Source organism: Acipenser ruthenus, chromosome 5 (assembly GCF_902713425.1).
Source record: "Acipenser ruthenus chromosome 5, fAciRut3.2 maternal haplotype, whole genome shotgun sequence".
NCBI lineage: Eukaryota > Metazoa > Chordata > Actinopteri > Acipenseriformes > Acipenseridae > Acipenser > Acipenser ruthenus.
Window position 1 is genome coordinate 15,127,677 of NC_081193.1, and position 13,866 is coordinate 15,141,542.

The 13,866-nt window shown below is 38.5% G+C and overlaps 1 protein-coding gene across 4 annotated transcripts in view; it reads right to left on the reverse strand.

Annotated features, from left to right (window-relative positions):
• LOC117403051 (putative Polycomb group protein ASXL2) overlaps positions 1-13,866 on the reverse strand; it is a 102,999-nt gene that overhangs the window by 40,583 nt on the left and 48,550 nt on the right. For 3 of the 4 annotated variants that reach the window (XM_059023721.1, XM_059023722.1, XM_059023723.1), the window contains one exon: positions 2,779-2,887. In XM_059023721.1, the coding sequence (XP_058879704.1) occupies positions 2,779-2,887 (109 nt within the window). Of the gene's footprint in view, positions 1-2,778; positions 4,369-13,866 lie in introns of those variants that run through there. The other variant, XM_059023724.1, reaches the window with a different exon arrangement.

Sequence of the window (13,866 nt, forward strand, 5' to 3'; positions counted from 1 at the left end):
TTAGAGCTAATAAGAAAAGGGGAAACACTGTAAATCTGATGTATTTGACTTATAATTATATCAGAATATTTATTATATCTCATGTGTTTTAATATATATATATATATATATATATATATATATATATATATATATATATATATATATATATACACACAGTATGTGTTTTTACAACATTTATAAATGAGTGGATATAGGAGATACTATTTAATGAACTAAATAAGAGCATAAGAAAGAACATAAGAAAGTTTACAAACGAGAGGAGGCCATTTGGCCCATCTTGCTCGTTTGGTTGTCAGTAGCTTATTGATCCCCGAATCTCATCAAGCAGCTTCTTGAAGGATCCCAGGGTGTCAGCTTCAACAACATTACTGGGGAGTTGGTTCCAGACCCTCACAATTCTCTGTGTAAAAAAGTGCCTCCTATTTTCTATTCTGAATGCCCCTGGTCCTTGTTTCTTTTTTCAGGTCGAAAAAGGTTGGGTTGACATTTTCAATATCTTTTAGAATTTTAGAATTCTGAATGCTTGAATGAGATCGCCGCGTAGCCTTCTTTGTTCAAGACTGAATAGATTCAATTCTTTTAGCCTGTCTGTATATGACATGCCTTTTAACCCTTTGCGGTCCTACGTCGTACCAGGACAGACATTACAATAACCCTGGCACCACAGAGACAACATGGACATAAACAAACAAGACAGCTGCTTCTGCATCCAGCGCTCAAAGAATATCACTGACATTTGCAGAGATTATTGAGATGTTATAGTAATAAAATTATGATTTGGATCGCATTATTGAGGAGTTTGGTGATGATTTATCGGTATGCACGACTATGAAGAGTGACTATGAATAATACAGCGAACAAGGGGTGGGGCAGGGCTGGAGATGCAGTACTGAGTGTCCTGTTGATATGCAGTGCCTTTCAAACCTGTTTTATGGTGAAAAAAATACTTTTAAACAGCGCGTCTAAAATAAACCGCACATGTGAAAATAAATTGGACCTGACGTGCCTGAGACACGCTCAGTAAATTGACCGCAAAGGATTAAACTCTGAATAATTCTGATCGTTCTTCTTTGCACTCTTTCTAGAGCAGCAATATCCTTTTTGTAGCGAGGTGACCAGAACTGAAAACAATATTCTAGATGAGGTCTTGTAAAGTTTTAACATTACTTCCCTTGATTTAAATTCAACACTTTTCACTATATATCCGAGAATCTTGTTGGCTTTTTTATAGCTTCCCCACATTGTCTAGATGATATTTATAATGCACATTTGTATTGCCTGCGTGCAGTACCTTTTCTCTGTGTGTGTTTTGTCTGTCTGTTTTGGCCGTTTTGTTTTCAAAAGTGTTTTGTTTGTTTAAACTTTTGATTTAATAATAAATCTGCGCATCAATGCTTTACCTCGCAGTATTGTTGTCTGTCTCTTCCTGCTCTGACGTCATCACAAGCCATCCCTGCCACAGTCTCATTCAGATAACAATTTTGAATAAGCAGTTGAGCTACAATTGTAATTTCTCATCATACTGGGTAGTGGACATAGTGGGCAGCAAGTAACACCCAAAGCAGTTCTGCTACCTAATTAGTGGATTAAAAATAAGAAACAAATCCCTAATTTCTGTGCAGCAAATCTGTTTTCTTGGGCATACTTGTCAGACGGATGCCTTGTTTAAATGGATTTATTTAGCTAGAAAAACAGATAATTAAACTTCATGAAATGCTCTGTAAAATATAAAACACTAAATTATAACTTGTTCATTGTGCAGAATTGAATACCAGAAATGTTATTTTAACAAACCATCAATGTGGAGACACTGACTACACCTTTAAACAGCCAAACATTAAAGGGCTGTGGCAATGTGCCCCGCCCCTGTGTGCATATTATGTGTTGTATGTTGCGTGCGTGTGTTAATGTTGGTGTATAGATTGGTACACGGGATATAAACGGGTCTGTGTTTCACGTGTATTTAAAAAGTGTAGATTTGTATTTAGGCACGAGGAGGGCACAAATCACTTCACGCGCTGGTTAAATGTAATATGTAAGCACGGGGTTGCACAGAATTAATTCACGTGCTGGGATTCAAGTGAATAATTAATTAGTAATTGAATCCCAGCACAACAGTATATATAGATGCACATTTCATTCAGTCGGGGTTGGGTGTTCAGTGAGTGGAGAACGGGATTGGAGACGGAGGTAATTGTGAATTATAAAAGTGAATAGTTAAAGTATCTGCTCACCGTGTTTGTTTGTTTGTCTGTCTAGTCCGTTTTGTTCGTCTATTTATTTTGGCCTCAAGTGCCGTGCCCTGTGTTTTGTCTGTTCAAACCTTTTATTTTCTGTTCTGTTTATTAAATGCTGAGCGAAAGCATTCGCTCAGCTCCACCAAACCACAAGTCTCTGTCTGTTTATTTCCTGCTTCTGGTCTGACGCCACCCACTCCGGCCGTCTTTGTGACAAGGGCACAATCACCTTTTGATGGCTATCAACTGTATCAAAAGGACATCAATAGCCTTACCAAGGTGTGCTTCATACAATCCATATGACACCTAAAACATGGTGCATATTTTTGAAAATAAAGATAGCTTATACTGAATTTAAGTGCAATAGTATACAGTGTATATAACAGAGCTCAGTGCTTACATTACCAAGTAAATAACAGAGTAATAGGTAACCAATTTAGAGTAAAGAAATACACTTAACAGCTGTAAAATATAGCCTGCTCGCTATCTGACAGTGAGGCCAAACACATCCCATACAGCCTTATCATTTCACACTCACCTTCAATGTGTAGACTCCCATACGACCGGGTACTTTGTAGAAAATGCCCTCTTCCCCTCGAGAGTTGGTGTGTAGCATTGCATTTAAACATGCCAGAGGAGAAGTCCCACTAGAAATAGGAAAGAAAACCAATTATTCCAGAACAGGTACAGGTACCTCTTATCTGTGAAAGCATATCGCATTCAAGTTTAAGGGTATATTTACTGCATTTATTACAGTGTGTCTGTGTTATTATCAAAGCCATTCGGTAATCAAAACAGAAATAGTGTAAAATGGTTCTCCTGTTATTTGGAACAGTATGTCCTTCCTAATTCACTTGATTCTTTCACCCTGCTTTTCCCCTTTACATTTTTTTTTATATAAAAAGCAAAACACATTATCAAAAGGCTCGTTTCAGAAAATTTAGGTTTTATACAACACAACATCTTTTCATTATTTCACAAACCGCTGCACCATGTACTTTTTAAAGACTGTCATGGCTAATTTTAGACAACAGCTGCAGCCTTCACTAACCTTAAAAAATAATTAAACCAACAAGGCTCAGTTCTGTACAGTATTTAGTTAAATAATACAGAAACATAATTGGCTTATTTTGATAGCATGCTTTACACATTATCAGCTGTAACTGAAGTTTACGATCTCTGTTTTCAGTTAGGTACTGTAAAAATGATGTTTTTACTCTTAATTGTCATTCGTGCAATTTTCTTTTCTGAAAGGAAAAAAACACCAATAATAATTCTGAAATGAATAATAAACAGCTTTAGACTAAATGAATGTCTCAGTAGTTAATATCTGTTTTGGTATGTTTATTTGGTGTTTTTTTTAATATAAAATAAATGTGCAAATGACAATTTGGAGTATACATGTTTTAAGGCTGGGCAGCAGTATGGAGTAGTGGTTAGGGCTCTGGACTCTTGACCGGAGGGTCGTGGGGACACTGCTGCTGTACCCTTGAGCAAGGTACTTTACCTAGATTGCTCCAGTAAAAACCCAACTGTATAAATGGGTAATTGTATGTAAAAGTAATGTAATATCTTGTAACAATTGTAAGTCGCCCTGGATAAGGGTGTCAGCGAAGAAATAAATAATAATAATAAGTCCTGCATTATACTTTTCAGGCCCATGAGGGAAAAGAAAGTGTATGCACACTTGTTATTTTCAATAATTATGTATTTAACTGACTGTTATGTGCTACTGCTGCTGTTTTACAGGATCCCTTGGAAATGAGATGTCAATCTCAATGTGTTCTAATTAGGGGTAATAATTAATTATCATTATAAGAAATGAATTTCTGTATTATTTTTAAAAAAAATCAGGGCATTAATATATAGTCCCATGTAATGAAATTGTCATCTTAGAATTGTCTGTTCAAAGATCGAAGCTCAGCATTCTAAGATGTAAAGTGTAGAGTGGGATGATTGACTGTTTCGCCCAGGATCACATCTTCTGGGCCGATAGGAGCCCCTCTCGTTTGAGATGCGACCTCCGACGTCGGTCAGAGGTCACCAAGGCTGGGTGATGGATGACCACGACCCCCAAAAGTAGATCCTGGGCAGAACGCTTCCGCCTCTAGGAGAATACGCCTCCAGTGCAAATAATATCTAAGAAAATAACAAAATAAATAGAGAAGATATGGTTAAACTGTTTGTCCCAGTATCTCATCTTATGGTCTGGATGGAGCCACCCTCAAATAGAGAGGTGCAACCTCTGACGTTGGTCAAAGGTTAACCAAGGCCAGGTGACGGAGGACCATCGACCCCCCAAAAGAAGATCCTGGGTATAATGCCCCAAAATGTTGTAATACTATACATTTCAGGAACTCACATTTTGGTCTGGTGGTCAACCAAGGCCGGGTGATGGATCATCAACCCATCCAAAAGTGAACCCTGATAAAAAATGGTTTATATAATGGACATCTGGATTTTAGCATTTTTAAGATCTGAAACTGAAGTCCTGATGTACAACTCTACTGCAGACAATGTCCATCTTCCATGCTTTTTGATCAGATGTTGGTTAATGTCAACTTTTGCAGCGGTTGTTGCTGTTCTGATTCTGAGTGAATGGGCAGAGTATTGAGAAGCTGGTAAGTGAGCTCTTAAAAGTAGGTTTGACAGGTTGGCAGAAAACCACTGACGAGTAACTGGTGCTTAGTTATACTAGATGAGAGAGGGGCTGAAGAAAGAGATTGATGTCGCACTGCTAAGTATTTAGTGATAGCAGAATATGGACATAAAGGAGAGTTTGTTTGGTGAAATTGAATATGGTCCACTTCTCGCTTGGAGTCTGTTTTTGAAGATCGTAGGTGAAAGGTAAAGCTGTTTCCTGTTTTGATGTAATCTTGAAGGCATAATCCAGAGTTGGGAAGGTGACTGATGGAGTTGCAGGTGAATTCTCCAGATCACATGAATCCAAAAAGAAACATGATAGCATTCACTCCATTAAAATGTCCTACTGTCCTCATAGGGTGTGAAGCAACCCTTCCTTAGAATTGATATTAATTTAAGGAGAATGTCTGATGTAATGGGCAGGCGTTTCAAGGTTGGTGGAGATTCCTTTTTTTGGATACCTTGTTGAAGAAGTTTTATAGATGGTTGAGACTGGAGAAGTGGGCATGGAGATCCAGATTGGTGGATGTGGAATTGTATCCCCCCCCAAAAAAGAATGGTTCACAGGCATAAGTGGTGAGGATCATAGTGTAGGTTATGAAGCAAGCATTTGATTAAGTTTGAATTCAGTCAGTAAAACTGAAGACATGGCATATAAAGACATAGGCTGCCCAGCCTGATTTATAAGAGGCTTTGCTAGCTATAGAATTGGCCATGTATGATCTTGCTGAGTTGAGAAGCTGGGAATTCAATCCAGAATAAGGTCCTGAAATTGGGGAACAGGGAGGCTGTGAGGATCGGCTGACGGGACCAGTTGAAGGAATTTCTGAAACTGGAACCAAGAGAGAGTGTCAGCTATGGGAGCGAGACCAGGCATATAAGCTGCTTTAAACAGAAAGAGAGAAAGGTACTGTTAATGGATAACCAAGTGAGGTGGCGGAGAAAGCTACTTGTAAGTGGTGTTTGTAGATCGTCCTTTGTTGATAATGGCTACAGTAGATTGGTTGTCTGAATGAGAATTCTGAGGCGATCCAGTTTCTCTAGGGGTAAGCGAGCTTCCACTGCAACATTATCAAGAGTGATTGCCAAGAATTCAAGGCAGGTTGAGGGGCCTAAGGTTTTTTTTTTGTTTTTTTTGTACCTGATAGTAGAACCCCTAATGAAGAGAAGGTTGCTTTGAGTGTTGATATGGTCTTGGCTGCGGCTGCATCAGGGAGTTTATAAGGGGAAAATCATCCAGAAGAACATAAGAACACAAGAAATTCCAGAACGAGGAAACGCCATTCGGCCCACCTATGCTCGCTTGGTTTGGTGCCATCATGGTCTGTTAGCACTCAGGAGAGGAAAAACAAAAAGACCCTAACCAAGGTTAGAAGGGGAAATGAAACTTCTGGGAATCCGTGGCTAAATAGGCCACCATTCCTCCAGACGGCTAGCTAAAGGTCTTATTGTGTAGGCTCGAAAATGAGTTTATGCATATTCAGGAGGATCCAGCACAACACTTTCAGACAGTGTCAAAAATCTTTGGACTGCTGCGGCAACCAAAGATTACAAGAGCACAGGTGGGCTGCTCCAACAAATTTGCTGTAGTTTCTAGACTGGAAGCGTAGACTTAAGGTTCCATTCAAGCACTGTTCGACGGGATTGTTACTTTAAGATGATGTAGACGATTTAAAATTTTGAGATGGTCCAATCTTTGAAGTGCATCTTATTTGGAATGTTCCTTGATCTGATTAGAGAGTTCCGCTGGAGTTGCTGTCAAAGCTAAGTGAAGATGTGTAAGCGAGCTCCTGTGCTGCACTGAAGACAAGTGGAAGGTGAGGCAGAGCGATGCAAGGTGAGGCTCCAGAGAGCTTTGAGCTGCGAGAGTAGCGTGGGGGAGATGAAGACCGGTCAGCTTCAAAATCAGAGAAAAAAAACAAAAAACAAATAGACTACTCAAGCTGAGAAGCAGGAGCAGTCGGAGATGCATGAGTGATCTGGACAGGATTTGGAGATCGAGGTTAGTTGTAGACATAAGAATCATCACATAGATTACACTATGTAACACAATTTTTGTTCCTGGGTAGTAAGTGTTATTTCCTAATTGCTTATGCCTCAAAAGTATAGAAAATGGCTATTATTCCCCACAAACTTTGCTTTTGTGACCAGGACAGTGATATTTTGGAATTTACCTATTTCCAATGAGAAAACGGGCGAATTTGTGTCTTTTCGTTCACATAAAGTCAGAAGAAAACAACATATGAATCCAAATTAACATGTATTTATACTAAAGTAATACAAAAATGACTACAAAGATTTAGAAGTGAGTAGTTTTTCGAGATTTACGATTATACTGTAAATCACTTTCACGAATCAGCCCCCAAATGTAGTCTCCCATCATGTTCTCGTTATACTGTCCTTGGTAGCGGCGTTCAAAGTCCAGTATATCCTGGTGGAAGCGCTCGCCTTGCTCCTTCGAGTACGCTCCCATGTTCTCCTTAAATTTATCAAGATGAGCATCAAGGATATGGACTTTGAGGGACATCCTAAAGCCCATTGTGCCGTAGTTCTTCACCAGAGTCTCAACCAGCTCCACATAGTTTTCGGCCTTGTGATTGCCCAGGAAGCCCCGAACCACTGCAACAAAGCTGTTCCAAGTCGCTTTCTCCTTACTAGTGAGCTTCTTCTAGTGGGAATTCATTGCACTCCAGGATCTTCTTTATCTGTGGTCCGACGAAGACACCGGCTTTGACCATTGCCTCAGACAGCTTAGGGAAGAAGTCTTGAAGGTACTTGAAGGCTGCCGACTCCTTATCTAGAGCTCTGACAAATTGTTTCATAAGGCCCAATTTGATGTGCAGTGGTGGCATCAGCACCTTCCGGGGGTCCACCAGTGGCTCCCACTTGACGTTGTTCCTCCCCACAGAGAACTCGGTCCGCTGTGGCCAGTCCTGCCTGTGGTAGTGCGCCTTGGTGTCCCTGCTGTCCCAAAGGCAAAGATAGCAGGGAAACTTGGTAAAACCGCCTTGGAGACCCATCAGGAATGCCACCATTGCAGCCTCTTGATGCCATCTCAGAAAAATGCAGATATGTATCCACTTAGGCAGCTGGAACTAAACTGAACTGGTGGGCTTAAGGCCCCTGTATTTATACTACTATTTATATTACTGGAAAGTTCTAGAAAGTTCTAGAAGTTACTCCAAGTTTACTCAGCACTGAATCTATCTGGAATGTTCTGGAAAATAGGTAAATTTCAAAATATCACTGTCCTGGTCACAAAAGCAAAGTTTGTGGGGAATAATAGCCATTTTCTATACTTTTGAGGCATAAGCAATTAGGAAATAACACTTACTACCCAGGAACCAAAAAAAAAAAAAAAAATTTGTTACACAGTGTTATCCCTGATTACGGTTCAGCAGCTACTTTTGACCTACTTAAAAGAAAGACTTGCAGAGCAAGTAGTGGAAGGTGAGCGTGGACTATATAGGTTAGGGAACCAATAGGATTAGCGTAGCATGCTGAGCCTCGCCCCTAGAACTATGGCAAGCCTATATTTAATGTTCTGTGAATGGACAAAGGCAGTAGGCTGGCCTAAAGTTTGGTCCTGTCTAGGGATGGGCATTTCCGTATATTTTAACACTTAGTGGTCCATTTATTAGGCGCGTCAGGTCCAATTTATTTTCACACGCTCAGTTTATTTTAGACACGCTGTTTAAAAGTTTTTTTTTTCACAGTAAAACAGGTTTTAAAAGGCACTGCATATCAACAGGACACTCACCCCACCCTTTGTTCGCTGTATTTTTCACATACCTCTAAATAGTAGTGCATATCGATAAATCATCTCCTGATCACTCGTTTTATCACCAAACTGACTTGGATCAATAATGCGATCCAAGTCATTATTTTATTATTTTTTTGTTATTATAACATCTAAAAAAAGTGATATTCTTTGAGCGCTGGATGCAGAAGCAGCTATCTTGTTTGTTTATGTCCGTGTTATCTATGTGGTGCCGGGGCTATCTGTATTCATGAGATACGCCCCCCTTTTTTTTCAGCTTCTCTCGCCTCCTATCGGTCTCACTCAGCCATTGAATGGTTTTCTCGGCTTTTTCCAGAGAAAAACCGTCTAGAGAACTGTTTTTTATGTCTTTTTGATGTCGGACAAGGTCCGACATTGGAACGGAAAAGGGAAAACTGCAATGTTGGACCAGGTCCGACATAGGACCGCAAAAGGTTAATGGTCGTATACACGTCATTTATTAAATTATTAAACAATTACACTATTATCCTTTTCATCAACGTGCCACTGGCAACAAAGTATGCTTACATAATACCAAAATTGAATTAGCTGTACTATATGACATTGCTTCAATAAGTTGCGCTTTTTATTAACAGGAAGTATACTACAAGTACAGTATGTTTACACTTCTGCATCATTTCCAAAAGGCAATTAAAGGTAACATAAAAATGTAGAGATTACACTGAATGAAAAAATTGTCTCATCATTGGACAACTATAAAACACAAATAAATGTTTACATTAAGTAACATTCTGTATCATATTAAATATGGTACATGCCTCCCGACCCTGTTATACATTCTGCTACTGTAAATTAAGTCTTATAAATAATGTAGTACAGAGTAGATGTTAAATCATTGAATGTAATGAACTAAAAGTCATAATTGTAACAAAACAAGCTAAAACTGCTCCAGGGCATTCAGAATGCCTCAGCTCGACTCTTGATTGGACGATCCCGTCGGGACCCAACTTCCCAAATTCTACTGGATTTACATTGGCTCCCAATTGAGCTTTATGCACAATTCAAATTACTGTGCTTTAATTCACAAAGCACTTCATCAGCAACTTCCTCACTATCTGACTGAGAAACTGCAGGTTTATAATCGGAAACCTATTAGGAGTCTGAGGTCCTTGCACACCATGTCCCTGTGTTAGCCACGTTTTAAACACATTTTGGAGCTTGTGCTTTTTTGGTCCTGGGTCCACAGATTTGGAATGCTCTGTCTGTTGAACTCTGCCTTACCGCTGAAATTCTCCCTTTCAGGAAGAAACTAAAAACATTCTTATTTCACAAGTTATGCTAATTCAATCGGGAGAATGTATTGTCAAATGCTTTGACACTGCTACTTTATATTGTGTGCTGTTTTTTGTGTATGTATGTGTGCTGTTTTTTTTCTCGTTTTTTTTTAAATGTCTTGTACAGCGCTCTAAAACCACTTGTGGTCTGTTGCGCTCTATAATTTTTTTTTAACTAAAATTAAAAAAAAAACAACTAGAAAACTTAAAAAAAAAAATAATTTAACCCTGTCCTTCAATTATTTCAACCATTAGGTTTGTTATTTACTCCCTTGGTACTTCTGCTGCTTGACCAAGACATACTCTCTGTCTCTGTCTCAGTCAAGAGAGCCCGAGGCTTGCGATGGGGCCTCTCTCTGAAGGTAGGTGGATGCATGCTCCTCTGCTGCTTGGTATCGGTGTGCTTATTAATATTAACCACAGTGGTGTAACTATAAATAAAAATATCATGACCGTATGATATCGCTCTTTTTGAAAAATACCTCTATTTTGTAGTCTCTTGTATTAATTCAATTGAATAATTAATCTTAGATATGTGCAATGGTGCATTCGAACCACCTCTCTTACCCATAGCTACAGTATTCTCATTATTATTATTATTATTATTATTATTATTATTATTATTATTTATTTCTTAGCAGATGCCCTTATCCAGGGCGACAGTACTGGTATCACCCACACTTCTAACAATGCCTGTTTTTATGTCTGTCAGGACTTTAAGTAATTTACAGCATTAGAAAGAAATAATGATTTATTTAATATTTACAGTACTGCATCTATAGTAATATGCTGTGCTGCAGCGACGGGCTTAGTGTGGTTAATGGGTTTGTTCATTTGCAATACAAGATAGATTATACAACATATAGTAATTTCTAATCGATTATTCGAATAAACATTTACACGTGCCAATCCCTAGTCCTGTCACAGTAACTGGCCAATGCCTGGAAGGCACAGGCCTGTCAGGATATTATGAACCACAAAGAACTGTGGGATAATCTGGATCAGCCTCCTGCTGGAACTGAAGGACCTTCTGAGAAGGTACAACTGCTTTTCAAAATGTAAACTGCTAGGCAAGAGAAATGACATCAGTCTATTTAATGCTAAATGAATCAGGAGCAAACTGCTCTGCATCACTCTTCATTCTGCCTATCGATTTCCCTATATCACCTCTCCTCGTCACAGGATTCAGCTGTATCCTTTTCCTTTTAGTCAAATAATATACAGGAGCTAAAAATAATCTGCTATATTTTTCTTCATAATATAAACATCATGTCAGAATAAAATATCCGTTGAAGCAAACAATTTATCAACAAAAACACATAAACTTTCCACTGTTGTATACCAAGTACTGCAGGAATATACATTCGAACCATGTCAAGAACCTATTATTAATTAAGGGACATTTCCTATAATGTATATACAGTAATATTATTAACCACAAAGGTTGATGTATTTGTGTGTAAAATGGTTAGAATGTTTGGGCTTACAGAAACACACACACAAGCATCGCTCCTGAGTAAACAACCCTGGAAAATAACATTGAAGAAAGGGAGGAAAAAAAGTTACTGTACCTCAGTCTGCAAAAACAGAACAATTATTCCTTGATTCAAACAAAGGAAGACGACACATACTTTTGTAGCTTTGATGCCTGAAGATTAAATTCCAAAATCCTAAATGGCTAAGCATGCTAGATCATGTTAGAATTGCTGACAGCCTCTAGTTACAGACACAAGCTGAAGATGTTCTTAATTTGCACAAAAAAGCTTCAGCTACCAAGGCAGACATCACCATGCATTTAAAATCATTCTACGGTTTAGTGCTCTTTCTTCAAGCTTACAGAACTGCAAGTTCCGCCTTGTCATCATCTATTTATTAAGTTATGGGTGACATTTAATTAAATCCATGCAGTGGTAAGATAAAGTGTGTTAAGAAAAGTTATTTTTAGACGGTTTATACAACAGTTTCTCTTACCTTCTGGAGAATAACAGACATAATGAAACAAAAAAGTAAAGAAATTAAATTGATTAGCCATTTAATGTACTCTATTACAAAGGCCAGTTTACATTCATCATTACATTAACATTAAAAGGTGAACCTGCAGTAGACTCTTAAACTAAGGTTATGTCTCTTCTAATTGCCTTGTCGAAATGAAAGTTACACCCATTTTCCTCTAATGTAATCAGCATGTTTTGGAACGGTAAAGTTATCCGCAGAGAAACTTCCATGGCAAGTGTTAAGGGCGCTTAAAACTAATTTTTTTAATTTAAGAACCATTAAATATTTGCAAAAGGGTCCATTCATAAAGGGGTAATGTACAAGGAACTGCCACTACTGTAAATACAAAATCAGAGCTATCTGTCTAATTTTTATGTTTTATCATAACTAGATAAGCGGTTATCTAGATGTTTTAAAATGTTAGTGTGACATGCAGTACAGACAGACAGCCTATTATAGCCCCAATTATTTGTACTATGAATGTCCTCAGCAAGTTTCATCACAATTGGACAAGTGGCTCCACAGATAAATGCAAAACGCTTATCAGTGATATAGGTATATACACCTTTGATAATTGAGTTATGTTTAAGAGGTGTAAAGTGTATTAAAGTCATGCACCTGGTTGGCTGCTGCCATTCAATTTCCTCATGGTTAAAAGAGTACAGCTAATGGTTTGAATCTCATTCCATTCCAATCAGGAGAGTTCCATATCCATACATGAAGTCCTGTGGATTTGATGCATTCTGCTCTAGTTAATGTTAACCCAAAATTTAACCCATCTCTCCGGGACATACTATTCCCCTACATGGTACAGTACATAAGTGAACTGTTATAAGTTACTATTCCACCACGGTTCTGCAGCACAAAAGTTTACATACAAAAAAGTAAAAACATTCCAAATTGCTTAGTTTAAATGATTAACAGGCTGTGCAACAGGCTGGCTGCTGGCTCCCACTGTGAACCACTCCCATGAGCCTGACTAGCTAACAGAAGCAAGGCTGTCACGTCTGTAAATGCCTTTTGTTAATTACAACAGGGGAAATTCCCTCTACAACAACCAAAAAATACCCTCCTAACAAAAATGTGCTGTTATTATCATAAAGGAGATTACCACCCAAATAGCTCTGTTAGAAATGTCATTATAATCAGCACTGGTTTTTAAGGGGAAGCTTACCTAACTTACACAATTATAACTTTCGACCATGTACATGCAAAATTTGATTTGCAGTATCTTGCATATGTATAATTTCATTTGGGTACAATACAGTATGTCCTCCATGGTTCCCTATGAGATGCAACGGTTTTGATACGCCAGTGCAGCAGCTGCTGTACTGTATGTAGCAAGAAGCACATCTCCATTTTCAGCAGCAAATATCACAGCCTCAGCAAGATTGCAGCTAATTGTGAGCATTGAGCGGAAGTAGGTGGTTTTCTAAACTCACGATCTGTGCTGAAATATAACCTAATCAATCTGATCTTGCAAATCTGTTCAATATTTTTGCCATGAATGCAGTTCTGCCCAGGCACAACTGTGATGTTTGAGGTACTTTGCTGTGAAAGCACGGATGGTGGCAGTAAAACACTGTACTAATAGTGTGCTTGTGTGGAGTAACTTCAGGTACTGTATCTCCAAATGCAATCAGTAACCTACTGAGTCACTGTTAAGATTATTAAGACTGGATTGCTCGGTGGGTGACGCACTGGCCTAAAAGTAGAAAAGTTTACCAGTAAAAATGATGAATGCAGATCAGAACTTTTTGTTTAAACACAGACGGGGTATTTTTGATCTAAAGAAACGTCTGGTCCAAGACCTGCAGCTGCTATTTCTAACTATTTTTTTCCCAAGCTTCAAATTTAATGACTAAAACCTATTTGGGATATTCGAAAGACTTGAAATTGCTGTCTAGCTGTG